Source organism: Cynocephalus volans, chromosome 8 (genome assembly GCF_027409185.1).
Source record: "Cynocephalus volans isolate mCynVol1 chromosome 8, mCynVol1.pri, whole genome shotgun sequence".
Classification (NCBI taxonomy): domain Eukaryota; kingdom Metazoa; phylum Chordata; class Mammalia; order Dermoptera; family Cynocephalidae; genus Cynocephalus; species Cynocephalus volans.
In genome coordinates, this window is record NC_084467.1 from 45,870,444 (window position 1) to 45,884,765 (window position 14,322).

Consider the following 14,322-nt stretch of genomic DNA (forward strand, 5'->3'; position numbering starts at 1 on the left):
CGTTTGCTTACCTCCCACTGCCTCTGTCTCCTCATCTGTAAAATGGGAGCATGATTCCTATGTTGCAGGGTTATTGAAGGTTTAATGGGAAGACTGCGTGGTGATGCACAGGGCTCTGTGAGCTCTGGGGGAGGACTCTATTTTCCACCTGTGGACTTCAGACCCGGGCAACTTCACCCAGCTAAGCCAGTGGTTCCTGAGGGACCACTGAGGCTGGGATAGCAGAGTCCTGACTATGCCTGAGCACCCCATATATGCCCAGGGACCACCTAGGCATGACCAGGTGTCCATCCTTTAAATTTAGCCAACACTTTACCTTTGCAAGCCCTTTTGTGGACAGTCTCATTTTAATCCTCTTAATAACCTTGCAAGAATAGGTAGGGTCACTCCCATTTTACAGATGAAGAAACCGAGACCCAGAGAAGGGAAGTGACTTGCCTGAGGTTTCCAGGGACCAGGGGCACAGTCGGAACCTATCCTGGGTCTCTGGCCTCCTGGACCTGGCAGGTGATATAGAAATACCAGAGACCTGGCCTGGGGTGGGACTTGCTGTCTCATTGAGCCGTGGGGCCCCAGATGATGAGCTCTATTTCCTCCTCACTCCTCCTACCTTACTCTTCTTCTCCAGGTGGGCATCCAGGTGGCCTCTGAGGACCTGTGCTCTGAGAAGCAGTGGAATGTGTGCAAGGCCTTGGCCACCTTTGTGGCCCACCGGGAGATCTCCAAGGCAGGTGGCTGCACCTGGCTGCATGATGCCGCTCAGCACCTGGCTGCCTGTCATGGTGGGCGGGACCAGGATGCCGAGGCTGGGGGTTGGTGGAGGGGTTGAGGAGGGGCACAGCAGGGATCCACAGCCCCCAGAGGAAGGCCCATCCCCCACAGTGATCAGACCCCAGGGGCCTCCCTTCTCTCCTTTCCCCACCTCTCTCTGCACGTCTTATGCGAGGATTCTTCAGGTCTCACTGGTCCTCATATCCTACAGTGACACCCTCCACCCATCCTCTGGGCCTTTGCCCAAGGACTAGGACTGGGGGACCTTTGGAGGATGGATATGGTGGAGATAAGAAGATGGGGACAGAGGGGAGGAAGCCTGGTAACCAACCAGTAGCCCCAGGCCTCCTGTGAGCCAGCCTCAGGCATGAGCTGGGGGCTGGGAGATGGGACCTTGTGCTATTTCAGGAAACTTGTCCTGAGTATCCTCTACCCTGTCCCCCGACCAACAGGTGAAGCTGAAGCAGATCACACCACGGACGGAAGAGGAGAAGATGGAGCACAGTGTGGCCGCTGAGCGCCGGCGCATGCGACTGGTCTATGCAGACACCATCAAGGATCTCCTGGCCAACTGCGTCATTCAGGATGGTGAGCCCGCCCTCTCTGCCCTGGGCCCCTACTGGGGAGGAAGGGGGTCTCCTGGGGATGTTCACCCTCTGGTGCCCTCAGGCCTGCCTAGCCCTCTTGGCCTCAAGGTCTCCTCCAGGGAAAGCAGCATGTTTGGGCCTCTTGCCCAGCTGCCAGGAACTGTGAGGATGGAGTTAGGACATTTGAGTCTCTAGGAGCCAAGCTGTTTGGGAAGGTAGTATTGAGCTAGGCCTTGAAGACTCTGTAGGATTTTTTTTTCTGGTGGTTGGCTGGCACTGGGATCTGAACTCTTGACCTTCGTGTTATCAGTACCATGCTCGCCCAGGTAAGCTAACTGGCTGGCCCTGTAGGATTTTTTAAAAAGCATACATATATATTTTCCCAAAAAGATATAGAATAAAAAGCAAGTCTCCCTCCTATCCTAGAACGCAGGTCCCCTCCCCAGAGGCAATTGCTCTTACCTGTTTTGGGGTAAGACATATCCCTTGCTTATTTAAGCATAGTACGTATTATTTAGCCCCCCCCCCTTTTTTTTAACCCCAAAGAGAACACACAGTAGATACTTTTCTGTATCTTGCTTTTTCCCCCTTAAAGATAAATCTTCCCCACACTGGCCAGCTGCCAAAAAAAAAAGTGTCTTGGAGATTGTTCTCTATCAGTACACAGAGATCTCCTTTGGACTGGGAAGGGCTGGACAGGTGGAGAAATGAGGGAAGGTGTTTCTCACAGAGGGCACAGTCTGGGCAAAGGCCCGAGGGGGACCTTGGATTTGTTTACCAGTCTCCCGAATGTTCGAATGTGGGGTCTTCCTTGAAACCTAAAGGAGGCAATTTTAGGACAAAAAAAATGATCTCAGCTGCCCAGAGTGCGGAGAGAGCAGGTAGAACTTGCTCAGGCCAGTGAAAGCAGCAAGCCCGTGCTCTGAATCCCATGTGCTCTGTTTTTGCTGGGCTTGGAGGTCACGGTTGTGGGGCCCAGCTCTTTCTACAATCATCAAGACCCCTTGGATCCATCCATCCCACTGTGACCTCCTAAGTCCCTCCTGTCCTGACAGCCCTTCACCCCAAGGATCCATCCAGATGCCATTGCCTGGCACCCGGGCCTTCTGGCTGACTGGTCAACCTTGGCAGTGCTGTCCTTTTACTTGCTTGAGCTCTGACCAAGCCAGAGGCCTCATTGTATCCTGTGAATGTCCTGCCCATCCTGTCTCCAGACCTTGGCTCAGGCCACCTTCAGCTTCCCCTCCTCTCTGTTCCCACCCTGCCTGTGGCATCTTCGAGAGCCTGTGAGCCAAGTGCAATGCCGCCTTTTTGATAGGCCCTCCCTGATGGTCTCTCCCCCTAGGAGGGGGAGACAAATGGCACCCCCAGGGCAGCTGGTACCTCATGCACATGGTGCTAAGTCAGAACCTGAGTGGGATGGAGTAGTGGAGGTCCTGGGGCTGCCTGTGGGGAGGGTCTGCCCTTGGGAGCTTTCTCACCTCCCTGCCTCCCTTCCTGCCCTCCCTGGACAGATCTGGAGAGCAGAGACTGCAGCCTCATGGTGCCAGCCGAGAAGACCCGCGTGGAGAGCGTGGAGCTGGTCCTGCCCCCTCACGCCAATCACCAGGGAAGCACCTTTGGGGGCCAGATCATGGCCTGGATGGAGAACGTGGCCACCATTGCAGCCAGGTGAGGGGGAGTGTGCTGTCTCTGCCGCCCCTCCTCTGTCCTCCTCCTTCCCTTGGCCAGCTCACTTGGGAGGAGAAACCCAGCTTGGTGTTGGCAGTCACACTTCAGAAGTGTGGCTGTTCTGTTAGGGCAACCTGGGGCTTTCAGACCCAGACAACAAGAGAGAGATAGTTTCTTGTGAACTAGCCATTCCTTCCTCCACTCAAAAAGCCCACCGTGGCCTCCATCACCTACATGGGAAGCACCAAGCCCCTGGCCTGGCACTAGAGCCTCCCCTTGACTGGGCCTTGCCTGCACTCCTCCTGGTATCCGTGCTCCCTTCACATCGAGCCGTTTGCCATTCCCTGCTCCCATCCTCCACTTTCGCAGCCCTGCCTTTGCTCCTGGAGTAACCTCCCGCCAGGCATCCCTCACTATTCTTTGTGTGCTAAGATCCTGCCCACCTCCTCCACAAAGTCACCTCTGATTGTAGCCTTCTTCCTAGAAGTGAAAATAATTTCTTCTTTCTCCTATAACCTCTGTGCCTGTGTGGGGCTCCTTATACCCTAAATATCAGGGTATTTTTTATAGTTATGATAACTGACATTCACAAATTGGCACTCTCACACCTCCGGGCTTTGTACTCGCTGTTCTGTCTGCCAGGAGTGCCCTCCCCAACCCACCTCCCCCCTCAGCCAGGTGGATTCTTCCTCATCCTTTAGAGCCTGTCTCAAGCAGCCCCTCTTCCATGTTTAACTTGTGGGAGACCGTGCATAGCTATACCATTTTGGACAGTTCTGGCTGTAAGATTTCAGAGGAGGGTGAGAGTTTGGATGGTCAGGGAAGACTTCCTGGAGGAGGAGCACTTCAGCTGGGCCTTGAATGACAAGTAGTTTTGGGTAAGAGGTGGGCTTCCAGGTAGTGGGAACAGCAGGTACTAAGGTGTAAAAGTTGGAAGGAAAATGGGGAAGAAGTTTACCCCAAGCCCTGTCCCAGGCTTTCTTCTGTCATTTTGAACTTGGCTCCTTTCCAGCTGTGCACACAGACCTCAGTATTCTAAGCTGTGAAGTGGAACTTAGTTCTGTGCCTCTGAGCAGAATTGTCAATTATTGGGTGGCAGAGGGTGGGTCACAGGGTGATATGTGTAGTTCCAGATTGGGTCTGGGGATGGAGGCAGGGGATGGCTGGAGCACTGGTGACATTTCTCTTGTCTCCCACCCCTGCCTCCCCAGCCGACTTTGCCGTGCCCACCCTACACTGAAGGCCATTGAGATGTTCCACTTCCGAGGCCCGTCTCAGGTTGGGGACCGTCTGGTGCTCAAGGCCATTGTGAACAATGCTTTCAAGCATAGGTGAGGGGCTGGGGTGGGTGGGACTGGGACCACTGAGGGCTGAGGGCTCTCCTGACCCTAGAAAGGACCCTACTTCAAACCTGCCAGGAACACTTCACTCTGCAGACGAGGTCTAAACCCCTGCCTGGCTGCTGGGTCCCTTCACTATTACCAAATTCAGCTCTGACGTTCCCTCCTCTGGAAGCTTTCCCTGGCTCCTGCTGCTGCCTACCCCTGGCTGGGTCAGAGACCCTGCTCTGGGCTCACTTAGCCCCTGTGCTTCCTGCTGTCCTGGATTGTATTAGTCCATTTTCTGTTGCTGATATCAGAATACCTGAAACTGGGTAATGTATAAAGAAAAGAGGTTTATTTCTTATGGTTTTGGAGGCTGGGAAGTCCAAGGTCCAGGCTGCACATCTGGTGAGTGCCTTCTTCTTGGTGGGAGCTCTATATGGAGTCCCATGGCAACTAAGGGTATCACATGGCGAGAATGGCAAGAGAGCTTTGAAGTGCTCACCTGCTCTCCTTATAAATCCACCAGTCTACCCCCTGATAGCCCATTAAACCATTAACCCATTACTCCAAGAATGGATTAATGCATTCATGAGGGCATAGTCCTCATGATTCAATCACCTCTTAAAGGCCAACCTTTCAAATACCACAATTGGATTTCCCACCCTCTTAACACTATTACAGTGGGGATCAAGTTTCCAACAGATGAACTTTTGGTGGACACACTTGACTCATAGCATGGATCATACCATGTGTTCAGTGTGTCTGGGTCTCTCTCCCTGGCTTCTGGCTCTGGGCCTGGCACGCTGCAGATGCTCAGACCACAGGGCCACTTCTTGCCAGTGTTTGGTGGTTTATCAAACCCTTTTCATCCACTTCCTAAAACAATTAGTCTCCAGAGTCCTTATCTTTGGAATTAATTCTGATACCTACTCCCAAGAAAGCTTACTTTATTTTTTGTTTTTGTTTTTTGATGGCTGGCTGGTTCGGGGATCCAAACCCTTGATCTTGGTGCTATAACACCAGGCTCTAACCAACTGAGCTAACCGGCCAGACCCAAGAAAGCTTACTTTAAATAAGCATACTTTTTGGTGATTTCAGACATCGCAGGGTAATTATTAAAAGTAAGGGATCTGGAGCCAGGCTGCCTGGGTTCAAGTTTAGCTCCACTTCTGAATGGCTGTGTGATATTGGGCAAGTTACTTAACCCTTCTGAGCTGTAGTTCTTTCACCAGTAAAATGGGGCTTACTACCACTACCTCCTAGTTGTGAGGACTCAGTGAGGTGTTACTAGTAGAATGCCAGAGAAAATGTTCAGGAAAGGCCAGCCATTGCTGCTGCTGCTGTTATTATTAGTATTATTATTGTTGTTGTTGTTATTTGCAGTCTGATCGGCACATGTTCTGCTGCCGTGCAGGGGAAAAGCCCTTTCCCAGGAGCTGTGAGGCCTGGTTTCTAGTGCAGATTCTCTTCCTGACTGGTTATGTGACCCTGGGCAAATTATAGCGCTGATGTAGGTCTCGGTTTCCCCATCTGTCCACATGCTGTGATCACAGAACTTCCTAAGTGAGGGGAAATGGTGGTGGCTGCTATTCTATAACTAATAAAGACAGATACACAGAAATAGTGGCAACTGGGCTGTTAGGAGCAGAGCTGCTACAGCACATGTGAATATGTGTATAATGAACATTTTTTTCTAACTAGGCCGTCCCCCTCCTTGTTTGTGTCCTTTCCTAACCCTTTGCAGTTTGTCATTACATATTTATATTTTGCTTTCTTTTTGTTGCCTCCCTGCCACCTGTTAGCTCATGAAGCGTGGACTGGACAGTGTCCCCCACCAGGGCTGGACGCACAGTAGGTTCTCTGTAGACATTGATGGAAGGGAACAGTTCTAGGTTTCCTGCCAGATTTCTGAACCAGGATTGCAGGCATATGTGTATGTGCGAGTGTGTATGTGTTTGAGCATGTGGGGGGCCATGGCATTGGAAGGTCTGCCCAGTATGGAAGCCGCCTTCCCTCCCCGTCAGTATGGAGGTGGGTGTGTGCGTGGAGGCCTATCGCCAGGAGGCCGAGACCCGTCGGCGGCATATCAACAGTGCCTTCATGACCTTCGTGGTCCTGGACCCAGATGACCAGCCCCAGATGCTGCCCTGGATTCGGCCTCAGCCTGGGGTGAGTGGGGGCAGCGCCCTGCCCCACCCTCAGCTCCTCTCCCTCCCTCTCTGCCCAGGAGTGGTGGGACCCAGCCCTGCCCCTCCTCTGGGGCACAGCCAGCTCTGAGTGTCCTGGTTGTGACTGCTGGGATGCCCCTTGTGCACAGGGGGAACATGTGTGTGGGTCTGGCCTGTAGCTGGGTGTTAATGGGCTTTTGTGAGCCTGTGGGGGTGGAAGAGCACTGGCTCTGGGGTCCGATGGAACCTCACCTCTGCCCCATTCTGATGGGGTCCTCTGCAAGCTTTCAGTTCCCATCTGTAAAAGGGGCGTTTCTGCAGTCCCTGCCTCACAGGGCCCTTGGTAGTGGTGGTAGTGGGGGCATATGGGATATTGACTGTGCCTGGCATAGCCCTGGAAGTACTCAGTAAGTGGTGACTGTCAGGATGACGGGGACAGGAGAGCAAGGGGCAAAGGGACGAAAGTCAGGGGCCTAAGTTCAAAGGCTGTCTCTTAAAAAACTCTGCCTTGTGCCTCCTGTGGACCAGGTGGTGACTTTGAAGAGGCTGCTCCCTCTTCCTGGAAAGGTCCCCTGCCCCATCCGCCTGTTTCACAGGACCTAGCACAGGCTATGGGAAACCCAGCGTTCTGCAGCTGGAGTTGGGCAGCCTAGAGCAGGTGGTGGTAAGGAGGGTGGGCTCTGATTCAAGCCACCTGGGTTCTGATCCTGGCTCCATCCCTCATCACTCCTATCATCTTGAGCAAGACTCTACATTTCTGTGTCTCAGTTTCCTCCTCTGTAAAATGGGGATAGTGCTTATAGCAGCCTCAGAGTGTTGTTGTAAGGATCATGTGAAATTTTGCGTGGAAAGCACTTGAGAAAAGTGGCTGGTACATAGCAAGTGCTCAGTAAATGTGGGCTCTTATTACCACTGTGATACCCTCTAAAGATCCCCATTTTACAGGGGGAAACTGAGGTCTGGTGAGGGGAGGTGGTGTTCCCAAAGTCACTCGGAGGGTCTGAAGGGAGCTGGGGCTGCTGCTCATTCCCTGGCACTTTCTTGGCCAGGATGTTTTGGCTCCAGCTGCCCCAGTGAGACCTGGACTCCACTTTAGGGCCGCAGGGCCTCCTTGGGCCCTGGGGAGAAGGAGCAGGGACGGGGGCAGGGGGGCTGGTTGTCTCTCCTGAACCACAGTCTTTCTCTGCTTCTTCCCCAGGATGGTGAGCGGCGGTACCGAGAGGCCAGTGCCAGGAAGAAAATTCGCCTAGACAGGCAAGTGGGGGCTGGCTGGTGGGAGGGAACATGGGTTCAGGGTTGTCCGTCACTCCACTGACCCCAGGACCCTCGCATTTTTTCAGGGCTGCCCATGTGATGGCTGCTGGGCCCTGGGCTGGGCCCTTTACATCCATGCAGCCTCTCATTTTGGTCATGTTGCACACTGAGGACACTGAGCACAGAGGGGTTAGGTGGCCTGCCCATGGGCACACAGAGTCAGCATTTGAACCTGGCCAGGTCCAGCCACTTTTAAGTCCTTTGTTCCTTCCATTGATTCTGATGCCTGTTTGGCAGATGAAGAAAGAAAGGTTTGGAGAGGAGATGCAGTTGTTCAAGACGTAAACCCAGGTGTGTCTGACTGCTGTGAAAAGCACTTTACAAACTTTGCAGTGCTATAAACACAACAGGATTCACAAGTTGTTGTTAATAAGAAAAATGTGCATTTATGGAACACTTGCTATGGGCCAAGCACTGTTCTCCTTGTGATGACCCTATGAGGCAGGTGTGACTGCTGATCCCATTTCACAGATGAGGACACTGAGGCATAAGGGGGAAGTCACTCGGCAAGGTTGTGGGGACTGAGTTTTAAGCCCCGCACCCTTCCTGGCTTGTTCCCCACCTCTGAGCTGGCCTTGGTGTACTGGGCTGAGGTGTGCTCTCAGCTGCTGCTTTCTGTGTGTCTGTCTGGTCTCCCTAGCCAGACAGGAGCCTCCCATCCTGCTGGGCTCAGCACGTGGCCTGGCACACAGGAAGCCTGCAGTGAAGTCCATTGAAAGCGATGGACTTCCAAGGGACCAGGTTGTCATCTTCCTTCCCTCTCTCCCTCCCTCCCAGGAAGTACATTGTGTCCCGTAAGCAGGCGGAGGTGCCCCTCTCTGTCCCCTGGGACCCTAGCAACCAGGTAAGGCTCTCTGCTCTGAGGGACAGTCCTCAGGCCCACCAGGGTCCCTTTGCCCCCGCATGTTGGAATGGGTCTGGAGGAAGGCCTGGAAGGAACAGGATACTAATTCAGTGCCTCACAATTGTTATAGTTTAGCAAACAGCTTGCCTGTGTCCCCTTGCTTGGCAGGAGGGAGCTGAGGTCCTGAAAGATAGAATGGCTTGTCCGGGGTCACATGGTGGGTCTAGCCACGCCTGGATCTCCTTTCCTGAAGCCCAGGGCTCTTTGCCCAGCACCCGTCCTCTCTGTGGCCCCAGCTCCTCTCCTGCACACCAGCATGGCCTGGGCACAGGGGCCCGAGGAAGGGGAAGGTAGCGTCTCTGTGTGCTCTTCCCAGGTGTACCTGAGCTACAACAATATATCGTCCCTGAAGATGCTTGTGGCCAAGGACAACTGGGTGCTGTCCTCGGAGATCAACCAGGTAGCTGGCACTACCCACCGTCTTTCCTTTCCCCTCTGAGTGGCCAGAGGTGGCTGGTGGCAGGCAACGGGGTTGCTCTCCAACCACTTCTGTCAAAAGGGGCTTTCTTCAGAGGAATTGGGTGAGACCATGAAACTGACCCAGCTATAGAAACGTACCAGCCCCCACAGGCCTGGGGCGGAGGACGCCCAAATCCTGTCTCCTGCCCCCGACCTCTCCACTCTGCTGCGCTCGGCCCAGCCGCTGCCTCCTCCTCTCCGCCCCTTCTGCAGCGAGTCACTGTCAGGAGAGGCGCTGGACAAGCCCACGCTCTGCCACTCTGGTCTGTGCACTCAGACAAGTCACTTCCCATGTGACATGAGGGGGTCAGTCCGTCGGGTATCTGGCTCTGAGGATTCACTGCATCGTTGCCTCAGTTGCTGCTTCTTCAGGTGCCTTCCTGTCCCTTTGTGCTGAGTTCTCTCAAACAGCCCATTTTCGTGGTCATGTGATTGAGGCTCAGAGAGGTTGAGCCGCTTGTTTACAGTCACACAGCAAGTCGGGCAGCCCTGAACTTCCAGCCCCAGCCTCCAGCACCCAGTTGGTCCACCCCAGACCCCAGCACAGTCTGGGGAGGGGACGCAGGAATGAGGCTGCCCTCTGTCCTGTGCAGGTCCGCCTGTACACTCTGGAGGACGACAAGTTCCTCTCCTTCCACCTGGAGATGGTGGTGCACGTGGACGCCGCCCAGGCCTTCCTGCTGCTCTCGGACCTACGTCGGAGGCCCGAGTGGGACAAGCACTATCGGTGAGCAGCCTGGGTGTGGGCGGGCAGGGTCCCGTCCCAGGCCTGCTGGGAGGGTGTCTCCTCCTCCTGCTGAGCCAGTCCCATTGTGCTCTCCCCTGCTGGCCTTTAGTAGGGGCAGGCGGTGAGTGGGAGTGGGGGTGGGCTGCAGTTATGTGGTAGGTGGGTGTTTTAGTCCGTTTTGTGTGGCTATAACAAAAACACCTGAGACTGGGTAATTTATAAGGAAAAGAGGTTTATTTGGCTTACGATTCTGGGACAGCTGCATCTGGCACGGGCCTCAGGCTGCTTCTATTCATGGTGGAAAGTGGCTGGCAGCCGGTGGGTACGAGCAGGTCACATGGCGACAGGAAGCAAGAGAGAGAGAGAGAAGGTGCCAGGGTCTTTTTAAGCAACCAGTTCTCGCAGGAACTAATAGAGCGAGAACTCACTCATTAATCCCCCCTCCCCCAGGGAGAGCATTAATCCATTCATGAGGGATCCGCCCCCATGACTCAATCAGTTTCCAACACTGCCACATTGGGGATCAAATTTCCACATGAGTTTTGGAGGGGACAACACATTCAACCCCATCAGTGGGGGTCAAGGTCATGGGTATTTTGACCTTCAGGAAAGGGACTGGGCCTGGAACTTGAGCTGGAGGTCTGGGTTTTTGTTTTTGTTTGTTTGTTTTTTTTAAAGATGACCGGTAAGGGGATCTTTCTTTTAAAAGATGATGGGAAAGGGTATCTTAACCCTTGACTTGGTGTTGTCAGCACCACACGCTCCCAAGTGAGCTAAATGGCCATCCCTATATAGGGATCCGAACCCTTGGTCTTGGAGTTATCAGCACCACACTCTCCCAAGCCATGGGCCAGCCCTGGAGGTCTGGGTTTAAGTCCTGTTTCTGTCCCAACTGGCTGTGTGACATTGGGCAAGTCACTTCCTTTCTGGGCCTCAGTTTTCCTCCTCTTAAAATGGGTACTTGGTGGGTGGGTCATGGATTTGAACTCTGGGATAGGCCAGTGATTTTCAAACCATGTTCTGTGGAGTTCTCCATCCTCAAAGGGGGCTCAGGAACTGCTTGGGGTGGGGTTGAAGGCTGAGGGGTAGGTGGGACCCCATCCCAGATTCAGGCCAACTAATAGAATGGCCAATTTGCTGAATTTTCTAAGTTTGCCAATTCTTATGAATATGTACATGAATATGTTATTTTTGAATATAGCAAATAACTATGGATATAAATGTCATTCCTTTGAATACATTTGTTCTCCAAATTTACTGATTCTTCATATGAATATCTTCTTCTTGAATTTAATCAAGGAAGATAAACATGTTCTCAGGAAAATGCCTAAAATTTCAGTGTCGAATATGGGAATGTTAAAGTTCAAACTGGTATTTTTCTGATTCTTTTTAAAAGTCATTTTCTCTTACTGCCAGCACCCTGGCTTTGGGGGGCTTCTTTGATCATCCCTCCACTGGCTTATTATGAGAAGCCTATATTCCTGAGTATTTCCAGGAGGATCTGTGTATTTGGAAATTTAGTGAGCTGGTCATTTGGTGAGTTGGTTTTGATAAACTGGCCTTTCCCTGCCTACCCCCATCGACCTTCACCCACTTGTAGCTGACACATGGGCTTCCTGCTTAATGTTTCTTTGCAAAAAGGACTGTGTTGCTTTAAAAAACCCTGGTCTAGGTGCCCCCAGGCCTGCTGGCAGTGCCATTCTAGACTCCAGAGAGGTGGTTTGGTGGTGGATGTTGGGTGGGGGGAGGGGCTTGTGCATTTGGTAGGAAGGCTTCTTGGCGGAGGTGTCTGGTGTGGGCCTTGAAGGCCAGATCAAATCTTGATGGGATTTGTAGGGGTGGGAGTGGCCTCAGGGGAAAGAGCTCCTAGCCTGCTTCCCCCTACCCTGTCCACAGCTATATCCTGCTCCCAGGGCAGCATCTGTGCAGGTGGGAAAGTAGTAGGGGGAAGGTGGTGGGTTTGGACGTGGTCATGTGTATCTCTGTGTGGATGTCCTTGTGTGTGGTTGATGTAAACCTATGTGTGTATCTGGGCACATGTGTGCTGTGTGCTTGGGCATTGGGACACAGCTCTGCCATCCAACACCCCAAGCACATCCCAGCCTTGCTTTCTTGTTGGCTCTGGGCTGTGGGCAGGTTGTTCCCTGAGTCTCAGTGCCCCCATCTATACAATGGGGATACTGAGAGCACCAACCATATGGACATGATGTGGAGATTGAGACAATACGTGTAAAGCACTTACAACTGCACCTGGCACATAGTGGGTGCTCACGAAATATTAAGTACAACTACTAAATTGTCACACACCTATGTGGGGCATGTATACCTGCACAGATGTACAGACACATGGGTATCTGTGTGCACCAGTGTCTATCCATGTGTCCCTATGTGTACATATGCTGCCTACAAGTCTGTGTGTGTGTGTTTGTGTGCATGTCTCTGTGTTTGTGTGTGTCCATGTCTGTGTGTGCACATGTGCTCGTGTGTGAGTGCTTGTGTCTGTGTGTGCCTGCAGGTGTGCGTTTGCTTGCATGTCTATGTGTGCCTCTGTGTGTGTGTGCACATTGTCTCTGTTTTGGCTGGACTTTCTGCCCTCCTGCTGGTCCCTGCTGAGCGGTACAGGGGATGAAGTGTCCCCCACAGAGGCTGCTCAGGGAGGCTGCAACGTGGGAGGGCCTGGGCCAGACCTGCTGTTCCCACGGGAAGCTGGTGTGGCTCTCTTAGGCCCTGAGCTCCTGTGTTCCCACAGGAGTGTGGAGCTGGTGCAGCAGGTGGACGAGGATGATGCCATCTACCACGTCATCAGCCCTGTCCTTAGTGGTGACGCCAAGCCCCAGGACTTTGTGATCCTGGCCTCGCGGCGGAAGCCTTGTGACAGTGGGTGGGTGCCTGCCTGCTGGGGGGTGCAAAGGTGGAGAGGTGGGAGGCCTCACCTCTCTCCCAGGGAGGGACATCAGCCTAGTCAGAGCTCTGCTTCCCCTTGGCAGTGGGACCCTTGGCTGTGTGGTTTTACTGTGGATATAATGGGAGACAAGGGCACACACTTCCCCTCCAGTCACTCGTGCCCTAAAGCAGGGTCATCTCTGCCTGGCGTGGCTGAGGCTGCACACGCCCTGCCCCTGACCATCCACCGTGGAAGTCCTTCTCCAGAAAATCCACAGCAGTCCCATTGGCTCCTAGGTGAATTCAGTGTGTCCACCCCACAGGTGCCTCCTCTCTCCAGCCTGGTCCTGAGCTGGGCTTCAGGGCTTTAAGAGTTTATGTTCTTTACACCCTCTGGTGAGGGTGTCAATGCCAGAGGGGGTGTGGAGCCTGGGATTAGGTAGACCTGGCCTTGGCTGGGCAGGACAGGCCCTCACCCCCTTCTGTGGCTGATCCCTGCCCCCTCTCCCACCCTTCCTCTGCTCCAGGGACCCCTATGCCATTGCACTGAGATCGGTCACGCTGCCCACACACTGCGAGACGCCAGAGTATAGGCGTGGGGAGACCCTTTGTTCGGGCTTCTGCCTCTGGCGTGAAGGGGACCAGCTGACTAAGGTGAGGCCTGGCGCCACCATCCCCCTCGCCCCCGGCTGTACCCCAGTGCAACACACCCATTGAGTTCAGTGTTATTGGGCTAGGACAATTCCAGACTTGGGCCTGCCTCCACCAGGCTCCTCTTCTGGCTTGGGGGAGCCTAAGAGTATCAGGGGCTGAAAATGAGCCTTCATTGAGACCTCGTGTGTGCAGAGATAGTCAGAGACTGCTTCAGGGCCTTGGAAAACGCTCTGGATGCTGAGGGCAGAAGGGCTGGATTCTGATCCCGAGTTCTATCTGATTACTTACTTATAGACCCCTTCTTGTCTAGGAAGGCTTTATGTGCCTCTGAGGGCCCTTAAAACTGCAGAGTGGTTAGTGTGAATTGAAAATGTGGGGAGGAGACTGAGAGGAAGTGAGGGTGGAGTCCTGCAGTCCCCCCTCCTTGGCTCACACCTTCTGTTAGGGCCCTGCAGCCCCCCTCCCCCCCACCCCAGGAACTCAGCCAGTGTTTGCCAACTGAAATCAATGACCTTCTCAGAATGATCCCTGGGCTTATGTCTAAGGTGCTTCTATGTCCCCCAAGCACACCTTCATTTGAATGGGATTTAGAGCTGGGACCCAGTCACTGCCCTCCAGGGCTTTTCTGGCTGGAGGGAAGATGAGAGAACAATGTGCAGTGATAGCAGGAAGGCAGGGTGTCAGCACCCTGAGGAAGAGTCAGGGGAAATCTGTGGGAGGAGGTCATGCCTGCTAATGGTACAGTCTTGTACCCGGCTTCTAAGATCCCAGGGAGCTGCGCTGTGTTTGCTGACCTCCTAAAGGCTAGCAAGGCTGACTCCCCACCTACCTCATGCACCCTGGGCTTCCCACTCCCCCG

General features: G+C 53.6%; 1 protein-coding gene across 1 annotated transcript in view; it reads left to right on the plus strand.

Annotated features, from left to right (window-relative positions):
• ACOT11 (acyl-CoA thioesterase 11) overlaps window positions 1–14,322 on the plus strand; it is a 52,688-nt gene that overhangs the window by 34,073 nt on the left and 4,293 nt on the right. Inside the window, exons 5-15 of the mRNA XM_063105358.1 lie at window positions 629–727; window positions 1,224–1,359; window positions 2,873–3,029; window positions 4,241–4,360; window positions 6,379–6,523; window positions 7,721–7,780; window positions 8,618–8,680; window positions 9,057–9,140; window positions 9,793–9,926; window positions 12,676–12,807; window positions 13,337–13,463. Of these exons, the coding sequence (XP_062961428.1) occupies window positions 629–727; window positions 1,224–1,359; window positions 2,873–3,029; window positions 4,241–4,360; window positions 6,379–6,523; window positions 7,721–7,780; window positions 8,618–8,680; window positions 9,057–9,140; window positions 9,793–9,926; window positions 12,676–12,807; window positions 13,337–13,463 (1,257 nt within the window). The remainder of the gene's footprint in view (window positions 1–628; window positions 728–1,223; window positions 1,360–2,872; window positions 3,030–4,240; window positions 4,361–6,378; window positions 6,524–7,720; window positions 7,781–8,617; window positions 8,681–9,056; window positions 9,141–9,792; window positions 9,927–12,675; window positions 12,808–13,336; window positions 13,464–14,322) is intronic.